This window comes from Arachis hypogaea, chromosome 13 (assembly GCF_003086295.3).
Source record: "Arachis hypogaea cultivar Tifrunner chromosome 13, arahy.Tifrunner.gnm2.J5K5, whole genome shotgun sequence".
NCBI classification, from domain to species: domain Eukaryota; kingdom Viridiplantae; phylum Streptophyta; class Magnoliopsida; order Fabales; family Fabaceae; genus Arachis; species Arachis hypogaea.
The window spans coordinates 144207637-144227466 of NC_092048.1; the positions used below are offsets into that span (position 1 = coordinate 144207637).

The 19830-nt window shown below is 36.6% G+C and overlaps 3 protein-coding genes across 48 annotated transcripts; 1 reads left to right on the forward strand and 2 right to left on the reverse strand.

Annotated features, from left to right (window-relative positions):
• The first annotated feature begins 549 nt into the window (after window positions 1-549).
• On the forward strand, window positions 550-9009 carry LOC112792575 (cyclin-dependent kinase G-2). Of its 45 annotated transcripts, none has more exons than XR_011870313.1 (13): window positions 554-2865; window positions 3423-3558; window positions 3703-3791; window positions 3872-3894; window positions 3978-4089; window positions 4183-4289; window positions 4449-4618; window positions 4741-4801; window positions 4985-5060; window positions 6226-6308; window positions 7289-7419; window positions 7575-7749; window positions 8585-9009. XR_011870313.1 is itself a non-coding variant. In XM_025835866.2 (6 exons), exons 1-6 carry the CDS (start codon window positions 1148-1150, stop codon window positions 4546-4548), a joined length of 2262 nt encoding a protein of 753 aa, XP_025691651.1. In that variant the 5' UTR covers window positions 550-1147; the 3' UTR covers window positions 4549-4940. The 45 variants fall into 45 exon arrangements, 1 of the variants encoding a protein (XP_025691651.1); XR_011870306.1 differs by lacking the exon at window positions 8585-9009 and adding an exon at window positions 7044-7201 and having other exon boundaries at window positions 4730-4801; window positions 7575-8080; XR_011870312.1 differs by lacking the exon at window positions 8585-9009 and adding an exon at window positions 7133-7201 and having other exon boundaries at window positions 4730-4801; window positions 7575-8080.
• A 904-nt stretch (window positions 9010-9913) lies between these two features.
• On the reverse strand, window positions 9914-13984 carry LOC112792577 (uncharacterized). 2 transcript variants are annotated; one of them, XM_072213304.1, is made up of 6 exons: window positions 13137-13773; window positions 12205-12636; window positions 11887-11975; window positions 11467-11770; window positions 10799-11212; window positions 9914-10669 (listed from the first exon to the last, which is right to left on the reverse strand). In XM_072213304.1, exons 1-4 carry the CDS (start codon window positions 13647-13649, stop codon window positions 11680-11682), a joined length of 1125 nt encoding a protein of 374 aa, XP_072069405.1. In that variant the 5' UTR covers window positions 13650-13773; the 3' UTR covers window positions 9914-10669; window positions 10799-11212; window positions 11467-11679. The 2 variants fall into 2 exon arrangements, with proteins under 2 accessions (XP_072069405.1, XP_025691655.1); XM_025835870.3 differs by lacking the exon at window positions 11887-11975 and having other exon boundaries at window positions 13137-13984.
• A 391-nt stretch (window positions 13985-14375) lies between these two features.
• Window positions 14376-19474, reverse strand: LOC112792576 (lipoxygenase 6, chloroplastic). The gene is made up of 9 exons (XM_025835868.3): window positions 18741-19474; window positions 17273-17550; window positions 16924-17161; window positions 16470-16805; window positions 16294-16379; window positions 16118-16225; window positions 15728-16029; window positions 15364-15630; window positions 14376-15267 (listed from the first exon to the last, which is right to left on the reverse strand). Exons 1-9 carry the CDS (start codon window positions 19153-19155, stop codon window positions 14508-14510), a joined length of 2790 nt encoding a protein of 929 aa, XP_025691653.1. The 5' UTR covers window positions 19156-19474; the 3' UTR covers window positions 14376-14507.
• Window positions 19475-19830: the final 356 nt, after the last annotated feature.

The window sequence follows — 19830 nt, forward strand, 5'->3', positions numbered from 1 at the left end:
AGAAAAAGAAAACGTTTTTTTTCTAATGTTGAACGCGGACATTTTATTTATTAACAACAAAATAATAGTCTAAAAAAATTATCTGTCATTTAACTAATTTGGGGTATCTGTTTAAACTTTAAATAGGTGTGAGAAGTTTAAATGTTATTATATATATATATATATATATATATATATATATATATATATAATAATTTATTAATTGATAATAGATTTTTAAGTAATTCAATAAATTTAATAAAATATATATTAATATTCAAATTATTATTTTTATAAATATTTTTTTCTTTTTTTTTCATTTCCCATGTTTTAACAAAGATATTGGAAGATAGAGAATAAAGATATTATCCGTAAACAAAGTTATTTGTTTAATCAATCACCTAATTTAAAATTAAAAATAAATTAAATACATAAAATATAAAATCATAACTAAATTTAAATCCTAAAATTGTTTGATTTGAGACAAATTTTTATAAAATTAATTAAATTATTTAAAATTATAATATTAAAATTTTTTTAGGAGTTACATGAAGATTTTTTTAACAAATGATGAATGAAATGAAAGAAAGAAAGATCTTCGTTTTTTCAATTAAAAGTAGTTGCTATCGAATTGAGGCAAATCAAGCACGTCTTTACACTCTTTCGTTCGTTGTGTTCTTTTTCCTCCTCCCCATACCCTCACGCTATTTTTTTCTTTTTTTTTGTGTGTTTCTTTTTCTCTCCTCCTTTTTTCTTCTTGTCATCGCATCGATCTATCGGTTCGCTATTTCCCTTTCAATATATCAAATTCGTTATCGGTAAGCCCCATAAATTCTCTATCATCAATCCTTCTGCCGTTTAATTTCCCCCTTTTGCTCTTTCAATTTTGACCGTCCTTAATTTCTAGGGTTTCGTTTCTAATCCCTTCTGTACCCTCATATTTTCGTTTCTAGCCATCGTATCTCTCGTTTACTTTGTTATTCGTTATCGAATTGTCGTCGGATCTTACTTCATTCGTGTCTAGGGTTTGTGCTTGTTTTCTTCAAATCTGAGATTTGGGGATTCGTTTTCGTATTGGGTTTAGGGTTCTATAAAATACACAAAAAAATCTTCTGCTGGTATTGGAGGGGATTAGGTTTTTTTTCTTAGTTGGATTTATAGTTTGTATATGGCGGCTGGTAGGCATGGCGGCTATCGTGACAACGAGTTTAGGGACCGTGAGTCGAATTTGGATGTTTCAAGGCGCGGTTTCGCGAATTCGAAGGAAGATTACGACCGGGTTAGGAATGGAGGCCGTGACGTTGTGAGGGGTGGGAGCAGGGATGCAAGAGATAGGATTAGGGTTAGGCAGAAGGATATTAGGGAGAGAGAAGCTTCCAATGGCGGTCGCCGGTCATCTTCTAGTAGGAGTGATTCTGGCAGCAGCGGAGGTGGTGGTAGTGATGGTGGCGGGCTTGGGCCCCGACGGTGTGGCTTTTCTGCCAAGACCATGGATAAGGAGCCTGGTGAACTTTCCAGTGAGAGTGGGTCTGATGGTGCTATTGAACCAGAGTCAATGATGAAAGACAGCGAGGTTGCGAATGTTGAACAGAATAGGACTCGATCCCCGCCCCCACCAGAGAAGAAAAGGAAGTTTTCACCGATTGTGTGGGATCAGGATGACAAGGAAGTGAGCGAGCCATCTAAAACCAAATCTAAGGTTTCCACTGCTCCAGTGACTGCTCTTCCACCTCCGCCTCCACTGCCAAAATCATTTGTGCGGTCACCTAATGTTCCATATGGTGGAGTTGAGATACATCCTGTCAAAAAGAGTGAAACTAAGGATGTTGAATTACCGGAAGCTACTAGGGCCACTATGCCTTCTCCAGGATCGCATTCCATTTCTCCAAAACAGGCTTGGCATAATGATCGTGAAGCTGAGCAACAAGAAGGTGAGGATTATGTTCCTAGTCATAATATATCATCTTCCAGATGGGCAGCTGTAGATAACTCTCCCGGTGATGAGGGTGAAATCATCGATGATGAAGAATTGCCTAGGAGGAAGAGGAGGCTGTCTCCTGAGTTATTGGATACAAAACTACGGAACAAACTATTAAGCCCAGTGGAATCTAAAAAAGAAGGATTTGATGGTGGCAGAGCTAAATCATCTGAATCAGATGAACGAGGTAGCCATGGGAGAACGTCCAGTGGGGATGATCATCCTGGAACTGCGTCTGAGAAGGATGACTACATGGAGATTGATGCTCAAGGTGGAAAAAGTGATACTAGTATTAATCATTCGGAGACGGATTCTGAGGACGAGGATGATAGGAGGGAGACTCCGGAACCTCCAGCGACACCACAAAGAATGGTCAACATGCTTCAGGGTTGTAGAAGTGTTGATGAGTTTGAGAGACTTAACAAGATAGATGAAGGAACTTACGGTGTTGTATATAGGGCCAGAGATAAGAAGACTGGAGAAATTGTAGCATTGAAGAAAGTCAAGATGGAGAAGGAAAGAGAAGGATTTCCACTGACTTCACTTAGGGAAATAAACATTCTTCTTTCTTTCCACCACCCATCCATAGTTGATGTTAAGGAAGTAGTGGTAGGGAGTAGCCTTGATAGTATTTTCATGGTTATGGAATACATGGAGCATGATCTTAAAGGTCTGATGGAAGCAATGAAGCAACCATTTAGCCAGAGTGAAGTAAAGTGCTTAATGATCCAGCTTTTAGAAGGTGTTAAGTATCTTCACGATAATTGGGTGCTTCATAGGGATTTAAAAACTTCTAACCTCCTTTTGAATAATAGAGGTGAACTAAAAATATGTGATTTTGGTTTGGCTCGACAGTATGGGAGTCCATTGAAACCATACACACATCTCGTGGTTACTCTTTGGTACAGGTGAGTGTGATTTGCTTGTCATTGTTTCACTTGTTTCTATATTTTCTTTCTTCCCTTTGCATAGGCTAATTTATGTTACTCTATTCGTCTTAGTTGTTTTTTTGGTGAACTCACATGTATGCTGTAATGTATAGAGCATTGAAATTGTACTTCATTGTTGTTTCAGGCTATTATGCCATAATCATTATTTGTTGATTTTGTAAGCTTGATGTTTATTATATTGTCTTCTCCCATTTAGGTGGATGTATTATCCTTTTTATTTGATAGCAATGCTTTTAGTGAGGACATCCATCATCTTACTAGTTAGAATAATTTGCATTTACCTTGTTTACAATTGATTTGTCTCTGTGTGACCTTTTCCTCAAGGTCATGGGTTCAAGCCGTGGAAACAGTCACTGATGTAATTATCGGGTTAGGTTGCATACATTATGCCCTTTGGGTGCGACTCGGCTGCCCTTTTTACCTTTATTTACAATTGGATTTTAACATGAGTCTTGCTTCATTTGCTTGCAGTGATAAGACATCATTGTATTGATGGTTGTGTATCTGTTTCACAGGGCACCTGAACTTCTTCTAGGGTCAAAACAATATTCAACAGCCATTGACATGTGGTCTCTAGGTTGTATCATGGCGGAACTTTTGTCCAAAGAACCACTATTCAATGGGAAAACAGAATTTGATCAGCTTGATAAGGTATATATTAGATGCCATTTTTCTAATGTAGCAGGTCATTCTTACTCTTGTATTTTTCTTTCCTTTTAACTTCATATCCCTTGTGTAACATGGCCCTAAATGTGGTTGCTAGTCCAATGATATTTTATCTCCCTTTTTGAGCAGATTTTTAAGATTCTTGGCACACCAAACGAAACAATTTGGCCTGGGTTCTCAAAATTACCTGGAGTCAAGGTCAATTTTGTTAAGCACCAGTGAGTACTTTTTATTTCCTTTATTTAAGACATTGTTTGTTTGATTACACTGTTCTTATGTTTTGTCACTGTTTTCCCAGGCTTCCAACTTTGGGTGGTTCTGGTCTGGCTATCTGGCCTCTCTTGGTGATTTGTCCTATTTCTGAACTTTCTGGTTTGTATTGACAATTGGACTATGCCTTTCAGGTATAACCTCCTGCGCAAAAAGTTTCCTGCCACTTCGTTCACTGGTTCCCCAGTCCTTTCTGATGCTGGATTTGATTTGTTGAACAAGCTTCTTACTTATGACCCTGAAAAGGTAACGTTGCATGAGATGCTCGAGTTAATCTGACAATCACACTGTTTCTAAAGTATTATAAAACATGAATAAAAAACCTGTTTTTATGTACAGCGGATCACGGCTGAAGCTGCTCTCAATCATGAATGGTTCCATGAAGTTCCTCTTCCCAAGAGCAAAGAATTTATGCCAACCTTTCCTGCTCAACATGCTCAAGACAGGTATTTTGCCCTCATAAGAAACTAGTTTTGCAATCTTATTGTGGCTGCCCCAAAGATGATTATAGTAGGCAATTCCAGTTACTGTAAAATCCTTGTCAAGTTTTGGTTACCATTCATAATCATCATTCATTTGATGCCTATGCTTTATGATGCAAACAGGCGGATGCGGAGAGTATTAAAGAGTCCGGATCCTTTAGAGGAGCAGCGCCGTAAGGAGTTGCAGCAGGGTGAATCAGGCACAGGTGGAATTTTTGGCTAGTAATCGTGAACTCTAAACTTGTCACAACAGTCATTCTAACTCACACCACTGAAATGTTTGCATGTATGAGGTGAGAGTATGAACTGAAAGGAAGTTGCAACCATTGTTTGTTAGACGATCACTTGTGCTGTTTTTTAGCAGGGATTTGTTGGGTTGTGAAGAGATTTATTCATTTTGCCAGATTAAATTCAGGTTAACCTTCATGCTTGGTCATTATATACAAATGCATCTGGGACGCTGCTTTCAGCTTAAGGTGTGGCATAATTGCCTTCTGAAAATAGGAATAGTCAATGTCTGCTGAAACTTGTTATGTAACATATTTCCATTGGCATATTGTTGTAAACAAATTTTATCTGATTTTGAGTATTAAAATAGTATGGATTTTCTATCAACTATTAGTTCCTTCCTTTTAATATTCACATTGTGTTTGCAAGAGGCGGTTGGTGTGAAGTGGATGATGGCTTTCTGTGCATTTCATTGAAGAAATTGACAGTGACTTAGTGCCTTAAAAGGTAATTCATTCCTTTGATATCTTGGATATTAAGGAATGAGGATAATGTTGTGAGAGATAATGTCTAGATTCTAGAGACAAATGTAGCATGATAGCTTAGACTGATGCTTAATGCCTGTTAATTAGTTTTGTATTTTGATTATCATTTCTTTTTTCTTTTTTTTTAAGAAAAAAACTTGTAGGGATGTAGGCAGGGTCATTAGTTGTGTAAATTGTTTTCATAATACTAGTTCATGCACAAATTCTTGTTCTTGTATAGGAAGTCTTTAATTGAGATTTATTTTTGGAAGCCATGATTTGTCATGGAATTTTTTAATAATAATTTGTAGACATGATCAATTTCTTGTTCTCAGAGCTCTAGTACTAGCTCTTCCAAGGAATTACGCTTTTATTTTTTCTTTCTCCCAAAAGAAATATTTCTGAAGTCATGAGTACTGCTGGAAGGGTATTATGTTGAACTGAAAATCTGAAATGAATTTCCAAGAATGGTGGAACTTGCTTGTAAATTAATGTAGGCCGACGGTATAACATTGTTGACTTAGTGTTTTTTTCATTTTATGGGCTATTTGCCGTTGGTTTTTTATTTGGGCTCTAGATTGTGAACAGACACACACACAAAGTGCTGGATGTCAAATTCCTCTCTCGCGCTTAATGTAACTATTAATATTTGATATCCGTTGCACCAACATGTGTAAGCTTTTTTGTGCACTTCATGATCTGAAAAATACGATTACTATCTGATGATATTGCCACTTTTTTTTTTCCGAATAATTTTATAATGCCGGGTTTATTGTGGTCAAATTGTCAAAATGAACTATTTCTAGCTTCCTTGAATTTGTTGCTTCATTTATTTTTATTTTTCATTTCCAATCCATTTGGTAGTGTATTTTTGAGTTTTTCTTTCCAAATTTTATTTTTATCGCAGTGTTCTACTAACATTTTTCTTCTCCATGACAAGAAAAAATGTGCTATCCACTTTTAGCTTTGTTACCATCAATAGACTGGTGTCTTTGTAAAACACTAGCCTAAAACCTATCTCAAAAGCAAAAGAGAAGGAATTATATAACCTGCGACTTCTATATATATATATATTCATCATCTGAAGATTGAAGTTTTGACAAATACAAGAATTCTTTTATGACATTTGTCTGCAAATGTCACTGCAGTATCAAAGCAAGCATGTTGAGGACGTTACCAGTGTATCCTAAAGTATAAAACTCACTTAGTTGTTGCTTCAGGCTCTCTAGAGGTACAATGCGGCCCTTGGTTTGTTATAATGTGTTTCCGATGTTCTTGTATCCCTGTGGATTTTAAGATCATATTTACATTTCTTATCCGTGCTATAGTAATTCTTTCTTATATGTATATATTTGTCTTCTCCATAAATTTATGTGGGATAGATTATGATTCTTGTTGTTTGCTTTTATGTTTTCTTTTAGCATTCATGATCAAGTGCATTATTAAATAAATAACTTAGCTTCGAGGGCATATCCTAAGTCCTAACTCCTAACTGTGTTTTCCTGGGAAAGTCATCTACCTCCCCAAGGGTAACGGTGGTGAGAATTAACCTCAGTATTTCGGTGAAAACTGACCTTGGTCAAATTTAGAATGTCACTCCTTGGGGCTCTGTCAGTAGGTAGATCGTTCATCTGATTTAGCAGTTTGCTTCAGCCACATTATAATCCATGCCTAGGGTCATACAAGTGGCTGATTATTATATCATTATCATATTATTAATTTGTAAATTGTAACACTCTAGTTAGGTTTTGGTCTTTCAGACTTATGTTTCTGGCCATGTTCTAGAGTTTTAAAATAATTCCTGTCCAAGAGTCCATCAATACGTGTGCTCTTGATTGCAAATCACTTGGAGCCTTAAACCTTTCTGATGTGCCTAATTTTTGGTGATTAAACTGAGACTTGCATGCAAAGTTGAATAAAATGTTTGTTGTCATGTTAGATGTGATTTTTTTTTTCTCTTGTTCAGGTCTCTTTTACCCCTTAAAGCACTCAACATCTGTAGCAGCTTCTGTGCATTTGCTGTGGTAGAATTAAAATATTTTAGTTTGAATACAGGTGCTATAGACGTGTAACCTTTTATTACCACCTCCTTGATCTTGTGGGTTTAACCTAATATGGGCTAAGGTTGCTTCCCTTGTTGAGTTTGCAAATATTGATGCATTTTTATAATGCTCACTATTGAATAATTTATAATTCTATTAATTGGTACAGCTGGGAGAGATGGGTTTGCTTGGAGTTGCAAAGCATCCACTTCCCACTCAACACCATTAACTGGATCCAAGATTTAGTAAGCAAGAGCTGTGTAGCCTTTTGTTACTCTTCTTACCGTTGCCATTAAGCAGGTGCTGTACGTTAGAATGTTCAATTATTTTTTACTTAAGTCATATGGGAATATGGGATCACATTTGATAGAAGATGAGAACTGTTAAATTATTTTTAGGACTTTTGGCGTTGGATAATTAAAATGGACTTGGTTGAGTTTGTTGTAATCTTGCAGAATTAGACTGTCGATATTTGCTTTGCACATTCTCCCGTGTGCTTTCCTGCATCTTACTTTGAGAGTTGGGTTAGGATATAACCACGTTACTCGTCAATCCATAGCGGTGCCCTGAACATTGCCAAATTGTTGTGATGGTGATGATGCTTGCAGAGGCTGTTCAGCATATCGATGAGTTCTGTTGTCTCTTCTCTTAACTGCTTTATCTGTGTTCAATTTTCTATTTCGGAGTTCATGACGGTTTTATGCTTTTTGCATATACTATGCATGTCAATCGTCAAAAGGAAGGGTGTCAACGAGCACACGTGTGGACTGAAGGAGCTAATGAATTATGGGAAAGCACAAATAAAGGGTGTATTAAAAAAAGGAGGAAATGCAAATATTTGTAGAGTTATTTTATCTTTTGAACACTTACAGTTTTTGTTTCCCAACTCTATACTCCAAGGTGCTGGCAGCGTTAACTTTGAGATATAAGATAACATGAGTAAATAGTCACTTTGACAAAATAGAGTTTAACATTTTCTTTCGACAAAATGAACCCTAAATATATATTCGGTTTGACAAATTGATCCCAACGTATAATTAATAGTTAATTTATCTACTCAATCATTAAATTTTTATAAAATTATTACATTGTTCTTACTTTTATTATAAAATTACAAATATCTTCAGCATCACACTACTTTGTCAAACCATCATCTTACCTCCACCTTTATCAACAATGACAACCCACAAATTAACCATCACTACAAAAGATTAACACTCACTAATTTAATATGATATTCTGAAGCAGAGGGCTAACATTCACTCACCCACATCATCATTTCCAATGTCTCTTCCGTTCGCCTCGCCATTGGTGTCAATGTACATTTTTTTAGATTTTAAAAAATGGAGGTCGAAGTGTACTATGTTCCCATTCATGAACTTGCCAATTTATAGTTGTTGCTATCGATTTGCTTTGATCGCTTGGTTATTAGGAAAAAAATTCATATTTATTTTTATGGTGGCAGATGAAATGCAAGTCCTCTTGTGGTGGTTGTGGTTGGCCATAAGAGAGGAAGAGGAGGCCGTAGCATAGCGGTGGAAGAAAAAGAGGAAATGGGTTTGCTAACAAGAATTCAAATTGAGGTTGTGCACAAAAGATTGGAAGTTGAGAAAATAGCATCACAGAGTGAACAGGAGAGTTTCACTGGTATGGGTTTTTGATGACAAATACTGACTGCAATGGAAATATGATGAGGTGGTGAGTGGTGACATAGAAGAGAGAGAATATAGAATAAATTAACAATTTTATAAAAAAAATTAACGGTTAAGTTAATTAATGATTGACTTAATGTTAAAGTCACTTTGAGATAACATTTATGTAGCAGTGTTAATTGGATAAGTCGGCATCGCGCCATTGGGAAATGAAGTAAACGGTTTGATTTGAAGTTTACGTTATTTTCTTATTTAATTCATCTTAACATCAAGGGTTTTTCGTGCTGAAATACTACATAGGTTTCACAGCGAATTGTGTCATTGCAAATTTGTTTTTTGCTAAATGTATTCTCGCAAATTGTAGAATTATTTGTGGTAGAAAAATAGAGAGAATGCTCATCTCAGATATATAATTTGTTTGAAGGACTACAAGATATTTAATAAAAAAAAAACTCTTTTCAGTGTTTGATATTTTATTTCATAAGACTGGTTAGTTTTTTTGTCAATGATTTTTCTTTAGAACATATTAATGTGACATGTTAATTATTAATATATCTTTCATTTAATTTTTATAAGTAAAAATAATTTAAAAATCACTAATATTTCTTAACTTTATATAATAAATTTAACTAATGTATTTAAAATAGGTAATAAAAAGATAAAATATAAAAACTAAACAGCTTTGATAATTATTCTTAAAAAACAACAAAACTCTCGACAAAAAAAAATTGTCAATCCTAATTAGTTCTTAATGGATAAATCAACACTTTAACATGTTATGTAAACTTATTCTGTTAATATAGAGAAAAAATATTGATAGAAGAACTAATCAGTTTCATAGAAATAAAAATCAGAGAGAAAAAAAATATTTTTTTATTAAGAACTTCATTGTCTTTCTAAGTAATTGTTAAAGATATTTTAAGATTTTTTCTCTAAAAAAATATTAATCCAAGCCGTTCATTGAAAATTTTAATAGTCTAAACTCTAAATTTTGGAACCAAATTGGTATAGTTCGAAGAATATTATATATATTATTGTATATATGTTTTTATACTTTTATTTTTGTATTAAAAATTATTAATAAGAATTTTGAATAGATAAAATTGTCTTTTATATTATGAAAAATTGATACAAAAGAGATCTATACAAAAAATAGTATAATATATATTTTTCATTTATTTAGTTACAACACCGTTTATTGAGATTTAAATATTAGCACACTGAGCTCTTGAAGTGCGGATCACGGAAGAAAGCAACCTTTCTGTTCTTAGTAAATAACTTAATAAACACATGGCACGTGCACTTCAATATGCGAAAAAAAAAAGTGAAGAAAAGGGTGGAAATTCTTCGAGAAAAAAACTGAGATATGTACATCATCTAACTTCTCAGGTCTTTGTTCAACTTTCTCATTTCAGCGAACAGGAAAGTTTCCACTAGGTTGGGTGGGGAATCCTATTCACATAATTCAAACTAAGCCTTCGTCTAGTAGTTATCTCCTATCCCTTGCAATGAGTGCACTGTGCACATGGGTTCAAAACTTGGCTGATGCCAAGTAGTGATAGAACCCTTAATATTGTGAGTGAGTATGGTGTGGGTGAGTGGATAATGCCTAGGATTGAGAGCTGTCTAATCCATTTGACCCAAAAAAAAAAAAAAACTAAGCCTTAATTAGATGCATTCTACTTCTTTCGAACTCAACTGCACGAACGCTCTTAAACATGCCTGTTCTTCTGAGACTGAAATCTTCAACACAAAAGTAGGCATGATCAGTTTCCCAAATTATTCTAGTTTTATGATAGATATGCAACTTTGATTACGTATTAGGACAATATTAATAATGTTGCTCTGGAGAATTGGAGCTCAAGTCATTAGATGAAACCCCCCATCAATCTTCAAAGCTGAGAATAAATTCAGGGAGAGTCGTTAGCTTGCACCATGAAAAATCCTAAGATCACTGATGGTGAAGAACATGAATGACTGATGAGAGGAATGAAAATCATGAACAGAATTCTGGAGACATGACTTACTTGGGTAGAAGCAAAGCACCTTGAACAGAAACGTCACAGAGCTCAGTTCCATAGATTGACAGATATAACTTGGTCCCTACCTTTCTACCTTCATTCATGGTTCGCTGCCGTGTCCGTGTTACGTGCTGGCATGGCTTGAGCAAAGTTATTAACATCAGTCGCCAGAAAAAGTTATGGCTATTTGTGGCCATTTTGCAGCAAAATGATAACGCTAAGCCAGAAGAACTAAACTTAGAAGGTTTCTTCTTGTTCTTGGTGTCTGCTTGCAATCTTCTTTTCCTCCTTAAATTATTGTCTTGCTGAGAACAAAGGTAACTAGACTTAATTCAAGGAAAAAAATTGTGTTGACAAGGGACCGATCAACTGTCCATCCAAATATAGTGATTCCTCCAGGATTAGTTTGCAAGTACATCACTGCATATTCAAAGGAATGAATGAGCATGATATCCCAGTATATATAAAACATGCTAGCAGTTTGCATAACTATTCCAACCAGAACTCCAGAAGTGGGTTCGACAGGGCAAGTCTCATTAAGATGAAAGATCAATATGGTGTTAAATGAAGTCAGACTAATGATTCGTTCATGATTCATCAAACAAAAAAAACTTCTTAGGACTAAATCTTGTAAACTCAAACGTTCACAGACAGAATGTGGTTGAATTACGTACCGAAGGCTTGCCTCTTGTGGTGTGAGGACATATAGGAAGCCAACTGGGTATTCGTAGGCATTCCAGCATAATCCATCGACTCCAAATCACTCTCAGAATAGTCTAATTGTATTGAGTTTAAATGGTTTACAGCCTCCAAGCTCCCTGTACTGGCAGAGCTTCTTAGTTGAGAAGCATCAGAAGAGCATGTCAACAGTGCATGCCACCTGCTTGCTAGTGAAACAACACCCTGAGCTCTGTGAGATATTCTTGTTGCCGCATGCAGACAAATAATGATGCCAACAACTTGAACAAGTGTAGATACCTAAAAGAAAGCCCAATAAACGGGAAAGCAAATATAAATAATGTAACTTAGAGCCATTTGGTTTTCAGATAACTGTTAAAAGGTGGAATGGGGTGGAATATAATGAAATGACTAACTGCATCTTTTGAGTTTTTGAGGTAATAATAGAATGTAATGGTAGGGCATTGCATTGCATTCCATCCCCCATTCTTTCATCATCGAATTTCTGGAAACGGAATGGAATTTGAGTGAATAACTTCAAATTTTCCCATTTCCCCCTTCAACAATATTCAAACTAAGGGAGTGAGAAATTAATTATTCCATTCTTTGATATTGGAAAATGGCATGGGATTTTTGTTCCATCTCATCCCATTCTATGCCAAATGAAAGATTGATAACATGAAAGATCCATCAATCTAAATGCATAAACTCCAAAGACAAAGAATTGAACTTACAGCAAAATCTCCACCATTTAAGAAAGTGAGCATGCCACCATATCCCGTAACCTGCAATAGAGTGACAAATTGGCTTGCTGTGACAACCAAGAACTGTAGAAGAAGATATATTCTGAACCTATGGCTTATCTTGGAGAGATGATAGCGCAACCGAATGTGCTCCTCCATGAAAACTAGAACGTCACTCTCCCTTTGCAAGAGTTTCCCATAATCATCAAAGTGGATAACTTGCAAATTGCAGACCAAGTGAAACATAATAGTGGCCGACAAAGAGACTGCACTCACATAAGTCCAAGATATAATCAAAGCAAAGAAAATAGCAACTGAGAGTATCCAGGACTCATGCTGCACATTTGAAATGCGAATGATTTCTCGCGCTGTCTTCACAAAGAAGCACGGCAACATCCATATAATGAGCAAACGCAAAGATCCCTAAGAATAGAAAATTGAGGAGGGGAAATCAGCACTCCCAGAAGTAGAACTCCTTCTAGGTATGTTTAAATAGTCAGAGAGCAATTTAACGAAGACTGTGTAAATTTTTTGCACTTTAAGATAACCTAAAACTGTAAAATCATTGCAAGGGCATTGAAGTGCATGCGAACAAAACAGAACAAGTTATGGCTTACGGTGAGAAGCATAAAATAGTAAAATAGGTAACAAAATAGAAAATTTTCTATAAAAACGCAATCATACTCTCAACACCATCGATCGCTGCACACACTACTCTAGCCTCAGATCGGAAACAGAGCAACCACAACAACATACAAAAACTTCACCAAATATAATTGAAGTGAAAAATGAGGGTTTAATCACCTTAGATAGTAGAGCTTACAATGAAACTCATTAATTCAACGTTGATTTACCAATCCCCTCGCACATGAAAATCAAATTGAAATAAAATCCTTAAGCAAGAATCTGGAAGGTTCCCTCACCTGAATCTGGTTGACGTAATCGCGGTGAAAGCAATGCAACTGTCCGCTGTGGCGGTCAACGAAGAGGAACCTCCTGACGCCGTACTTCCTCAGGTTGTGCGAGAGGCACAGCAGTGAGACGGCAGCAAGGCACGCCTGGAACGCCACGATCGCCATCTCGAATGCCGGAATCTGGTATTTCTGGCAGTGGCTGCGGCCGTCAGAGCACTCGGAGAGAGCCAGCGCCACCAGCGGCATCGTGGTGCCAACCACCGCGAAGACGGTCCATGAGACGGCAAAGCTGAAAACGGTTCGCTGGTTGAAGCCAAGCAAAGTGAGAAGCGCTTCCAAACTCGCCAGCGTTCGATCGAACTCACTCTCCTCATTACCATCATTATTACTGTTGCTATTTTTATTAATACATTGATTTTGAGGTGGTAGAGGTTGAGGGTTTTGATTTGAATTAGAAGTTAGTAGAGGCGTATGAGCGGGAGGGGGTTCCTCTATTTGTATTTGGAGATTGCTGTTTGACATTGCGTTTTCTATGTCAAGGTAAAACAACAAAATCAGGTTCTCTCTCAGCCTCTAATATTCTTGTGAGTTTTGATTTTATTTGATTTTGTAGACAGGCCTTTTTGTCTTTCCCTTTAGCAAGGAAGTAGTGATACAGTGTGGCATGGTTCATGGGGCGGGGGGTTCCGTGGGTAATATGAAGCGTTGGATGAGCTGGGTAGTTTATGGTGGACCCGCGAGGTAGGTAGTTTATGTTTTATGTTAATTATATTCCTAGTTTGCTTGTTTAAGAGTATTTTCTTAATCTGAAAGGCTGGGCAGAGGGTGACATGGGAAATCGAATCCATTATTTTCCCAACTTTCGTGGGGAATGCAGAAATATATATATATTTGGTGAGAGATAGGTGTGGATGCGATTAAATTTGGTGCCGGTTGTCCTTTTCCCACTTGGGGTTTCTCGTGTGATTACTTAATTAGAATTTACAAGTCTGAGAGCGGTAAGTCGGGGACCACACCATGAGTTCAGAACAACAGAAGCATCAAGCATGTGCATGCTTCGGCTTCGCGATTTATGCGCATAGTGTCTCTATCTGAGGGCGATGGATCAAGTTGCCCTTTAGGACATACAGCTATCTGATGATCGGTATAGCAGTTTTTTCTTTTGAAATTTAATTTGGGATTTTATTCTTATTTTTTATGTATTATATCCTTACTTGCTTCTTTGTTGCATCCAATCACATAAAAAGATTCATCAATTTCGACTATCCATAAAAAAATTATGCATGATTAGTTGATTACATACGTAGCATATACACGGTTTCTTTCAATATCAGACATGATAAGCAACAGAAGATTATGGGAACCAACCCTATAAATTATTCATATAGATATGCTGTTGGGAATTCCACGACCAGTTACACCTGGACCTGACGATGGAAGCAACAGTTCATAGGGTGGGACACCTGCACCGGTTCTGTTTTTCAATTTTGGCTCCTTATTCCTTGCATTGATTATTTCCTCTATCTCCACCAATCTAGCAGAGAATTTGTTGAACATTTTCAACACTTGATGATCATTGATCCATTGAGAGTGAAGAGGGTTCACTTGCCCCAAGTACTCTTCATCAGGGGAATGTGTGGAAAGTGTGTCCTGAACAGCCATCACTTTTGTAGCTTGGAGTTGCGTAGGCAGTGATGACAAGAATGCATGCTGAGGATTTTCAATGAACTTTTTGTATTCAGGGTCATTCTCTTGAGGAATGAGTCTTCTCATTAGGGTAGGACGGTTAGGAACATACCCTCCAAAAGGGTATTGCCCAAAATTTAGTGCAGCATGTTGACCTGAAGCAACCCATATCATTATGGTGAGGATACCTGACAGGTCCTCCTTTGTATCCAGTTTCGGCCACCAGGGTTCATTCCTTTTGTCATAGTGACCCTTGAATTTGATCTCAGTCCACCATGCTTGGAGCTCAACATCAGATGTCACGGAATTCGGATCTGAGTAGAAGTGTACAACATAAGACTCTACCCATTCCTTTATAGCAGACCAGATTAAGAGTCCATCTGAGGCATAAGGGTAGTCATCAAGCACAAGTTTCAGACCAAAGGGCATTGAAGGGTCTTCTTCTGCCATGCCCCTGAAAAGAAAATTAAGAAATTAGTGAAATCTCTTGTCGGGGAGGATTTGAAAAGCTTGGGGGGCTTCAAACTCAAAGCCTTGGGATCAAAGTTACCTCCGAATAAGATCTGCTGGCAATGACTCCATATCGAAGCGCCACATGCTTTCGTAAGCTGATGAACTAAGCTCCATGGCATACTTTCCTGGACTGAAAGATGCCTCAATTATACCACCTCCATTTATTAGACTCTGTCGAGCAAGTGCATTGATTTCTAATGTATAGCGCATATGAGGGTGTAGCAGCTTGTAAATGGGATGCATTGAGCTCAGTTGTCTATGAGTAGCAATTATATATGGCTCCATGCATGCATGTGTCCTTAACCTGAACATCACAAATACAAAAGTATTCTTGCTCTCAGCCAAATGTGAGAAAATTCATATAAGTTTGCTCAAATAAACTGCATGATGAATTGTCTTACCAGTGATTTACTAGTTGATGGACGCCAGCATCATTTGAGCAAACATGAGCTTTTGCTAACTTCCAAATCCAGTGTGTCGTGGCATCATGACCGTGTGTGTAAACTCGCTTATTTTGCACAGATGGAGGAGTTTGGGGAAGTGAAAGCTCAATAGCTATAGGACACAGCATACCAGTCTTTGCATAGAAGAGAATAGTCCTGGATGCATAAGCTTTCCTCCCAGGTAAGGAGTTCATCTTCTTCATGAATGGCAGAAGCATGTCATGATAATCAATGATAAATAGTCTCTTCTCCTCCATAGCCTATCAACATAAAAATGAAACGTATTAGAGATAACCGAGTTTAAGATAAAAACATGCCAAACAACAGTGGAAGAAATATACATCAAACCTTTTCAAAGCTCATTCCACCAAGTTCTTGCTCTAATAGTTCCTTTGTGATGGCTGATTCCGGAGGGCCATACACAGCAGGATCTAGTTTGCTGCGGATAGGAAATTCCTGTGGAAACTAGAGAGATTAAGTAAACAAACCAAAAGTAAACAATACAAGAAAGTTATGAAAACAACCTTCAACAGCTCAATATTCACTGGATTGACCCCAGCTAAGGCTTGCCTTGCAAATTCATTGTCCCGCAACCAAGAAAATCTATCTCCTGTAACAGAACACAAACAAGTGAAAAAAGAGTGTATTGAGAAGTACAAGCTTGTGTAATGAGGCCTACTAGGCACTAGCATTAGCATACTTTTAATTACAGCAGGGATTTCATATTTCAATAATCGCTCTCCAGCACTGATGACTTGATTCATGACCTTTCCGAGCAAGAGATCTTGTACTCCACCTCTCTGCTGCTCTTCATCTCTCAAAACAACACCATCCGTGTAAAGCTTGTCGATGTCGGAGAAACAGTTGAAAGAAATGTCTGATCTGGACATGGTTGCTGCTATTGAGGGTATAAGATTGTGGAACAAGGCCTTCAACCTCCCAGCAGAGAATGTGTTCTGTTTAATTTCTTCAAAAGTTTCATCCCTTGGCACATACACAGGGTGAGGCTTCTCAATTCTACTCTCACATAGTGGATCTAACATCATCCATCACACAACACATCATGCACACTCCATTGGACAAGCTATGAGAAATTGCATGTCTCATTTGACAACTGCTATATTTTATCCCACTAGATAGGGTCGGTTACATACCTGAAGCGGTGCGAGGTCTGCCGGATCTACATCGGCGAGGATAAGGCCTCTCTGGACCCCCAAGAACTGGCCTAGCAAGTTCCTCGTCCTTATCAGGGTTGCCTAAGTCATTGTAGGTAGCATAGTCATAGATTCTATCATGCTGCTTTCTCTCACCTTTGCCAGTTCCCCTTATGCTTAATAAGTCCTCAAGCCTAAGATCTTTGATTCCAGGTGGTGTCTGCGAAGGTAAGTATGCCTATCCACAAACATAATAATGTTATAGACTCTAGATTTATGTCTTTTTTTATTACCACATTCATCCACTAATAAGAATCAAATGGACTGAAGGAATAATGTTGTCACTGACTTGGTTGTTGAATATGATTCTGCTTTTGGGGTTGTCGTTTCGTGAATGAATCCATGTGTTGGCTGGGAAGAAAATGGGTCCTCCGCTGAATCCATGAATGACAACATTCAAGAGGTAGAACTCTTTGGCGTGGAGGTTGGTGATGAGAAGAGCTCCGGGGCTCCCAAAGTCACTTGGCACTCTCAACTCAGCAGAGTATTCCACAATGTAGGAAACCTTTGAAGGTTTTGGTAGCCACCCTTTGACGTAGGATTCTACGCTTTTTCTCGAATTTGTAACTGAAAATAACGATAATAACAGAATCAATGAGAACATTTATTACAGGCAAGAAATTTAGAAATCTAAGGAAAATGTTTTTGCTTTTGTCTATTCCATATATTATATTTTAAGCTGTTTTTGTGTTTATTAGTGTTTTCTTTTTCTCAAAATAATTATCTCTTTTACTTTTAAAATTTATTGAAAAATTAATCTATCTACAAAATTATTTTAAAGGAAGAAATATGTTACTAAAACCAATTATTAAATTCTGAATGAAAAATAACACCAACGAAAAGCTTTTATGAATTTAACATAATTAATTAGTTCATGTTTTTTAAATGTTTTATTACCCTGGAAAAGTGTAAAGTATATTTCCCTTAAAGTCAGCAGAAGGAAAAAGTATAATGCCCTTTTTAATCTCTCAATCATGAGTTCAAATAATGTTTATAGTTATAGATCATCTCATGTCTAATTGATTCTTTATTTCTTGTCGCCTAAAGATAAATTAAGCATTTTTTCCGTTGAAACTTTGCACGGTAATGACCCAAACTTATGCCGTGGCTAGTATAAGGTAGAAGTGGCCAAATAAAAATCCATAAACAAAACACATCACGATTAACAAGTGGATGATAGAATAATAAATAAACGCAACACACGCAATTCAGAACTCAACAAAACTAACCTTTAGAAATAAGATAGGAAATGATAAATAAATAACTCTTGCCTAAAATAATATCAGTAATCCAGGAGTCAATATATTTTGTAATTTATAATTATCAATTAGTCATTAGTAATATTTTTAATAATATAAAATTATATTTAATGATATAAAATTACACACTCTTTTTTCCTGCTAATTAAATACTAGTTAGATTTTAATAAAAGTACTAATTCCTTAAACCTTTTCAAATACTATTTTTACATCTATTTTTCTTCCCTCTCTCTAATATTAATATATGGATATTTAATTATTTATCATATATGTTTCTTGTGTTATTTTGGGAATAATTAATCAAAACATGGCTATTATTAGCAGTAAAGATATAACTTTGTCAAAAGCTGGTGCAGAGTGCAGATCAAAACAGTTTTACTCTTTATATAAGTTCAATTATTCTTTAAGATTTATATATGAAATCAAAACCTTAGGATTGTAATTTGTAAACAAAGCTAAGCTTAGGATCTAATAAGCACAGAATTAGGAAACTATTACCGGGGTCAATTTGGTCACTGATGAGTTGAATCTGAATGCCTTGACCAACACCGTTGATGAAGTATTCCCACTGATCCTCCAATTTATCAGTGAGATTCTCCTTTATCTTCTTCCTTATTGTCATCACAGCCTTCACTTCTATCCCCTCATCACTCCTTCCAGAAGAAACCACGGAACCATTGCTGTCTTTGCTCGTCTCCAAGAACGAAGAATAAGTTGATGTTACTGTCTGACTCTGACTCTGACTCTGACCCTGACCTGCACCTCCGCCGCCGATCTCAGCTTTGACCACCGGCCTCCGCCGGGAAGGAAGTAAAGGAATCCTCCTGTAGGCGGAGAAGGGCGGAGATGGGCGGCATAGGGCATTGTTGTGATGAGAGAGATTGGAGAAGTTAGGAGGATTGAGAACAAACATGTTATGTTTAGTTAAGTTGACGAAACGAGCCAATAATAAGAATAGTGAGCATATGATTTATGTGATATTTATTATATTAATACTGAATTGAATAGCGATCACATGACGTCGTCATGTGTCCTTTCTTGTTTATTTAATGGATTTGATCGTCTGGGAGTTATGGAACGGCTGTGTCGAGTGCAGAGTACATTGCACAATTGGAGTGTGAAGTGGATGTGCCATTATTCGGTAAATAGACTACTACTACTGCCACACTAAACGTGCAAAATGATTAAAATGGGAAGAGTTTTTAATAAATTAAATATATTGATAATGCATTAATTAAACTAAGCACGGGTTGATATAATATTGATTTAAACAAGTATCTTAATATCTTAAAATTATACATCTATTCCACATATTACGTGATAGATAGATAGTTGTTAAGGTATATACATCTCAATGCATTGTTAAAAGAAGGGTCTTGATGCAATTGCACAAGAAGATGCATTCCAATTTCCAGCTCCATGAAGAGTTTCTAATTTAGTTATATTGACATGTTTTGTGTACTTAATAGTTCCGGTGTAGTATGCGCAAAATGGATGAATTGCTTACTAGTCTTTTTCTCTTCAATATTACTATTGTTTTTTGTATATAACTGCAGATGAAAGTGGATATTCTATCTCAAATCAGAAC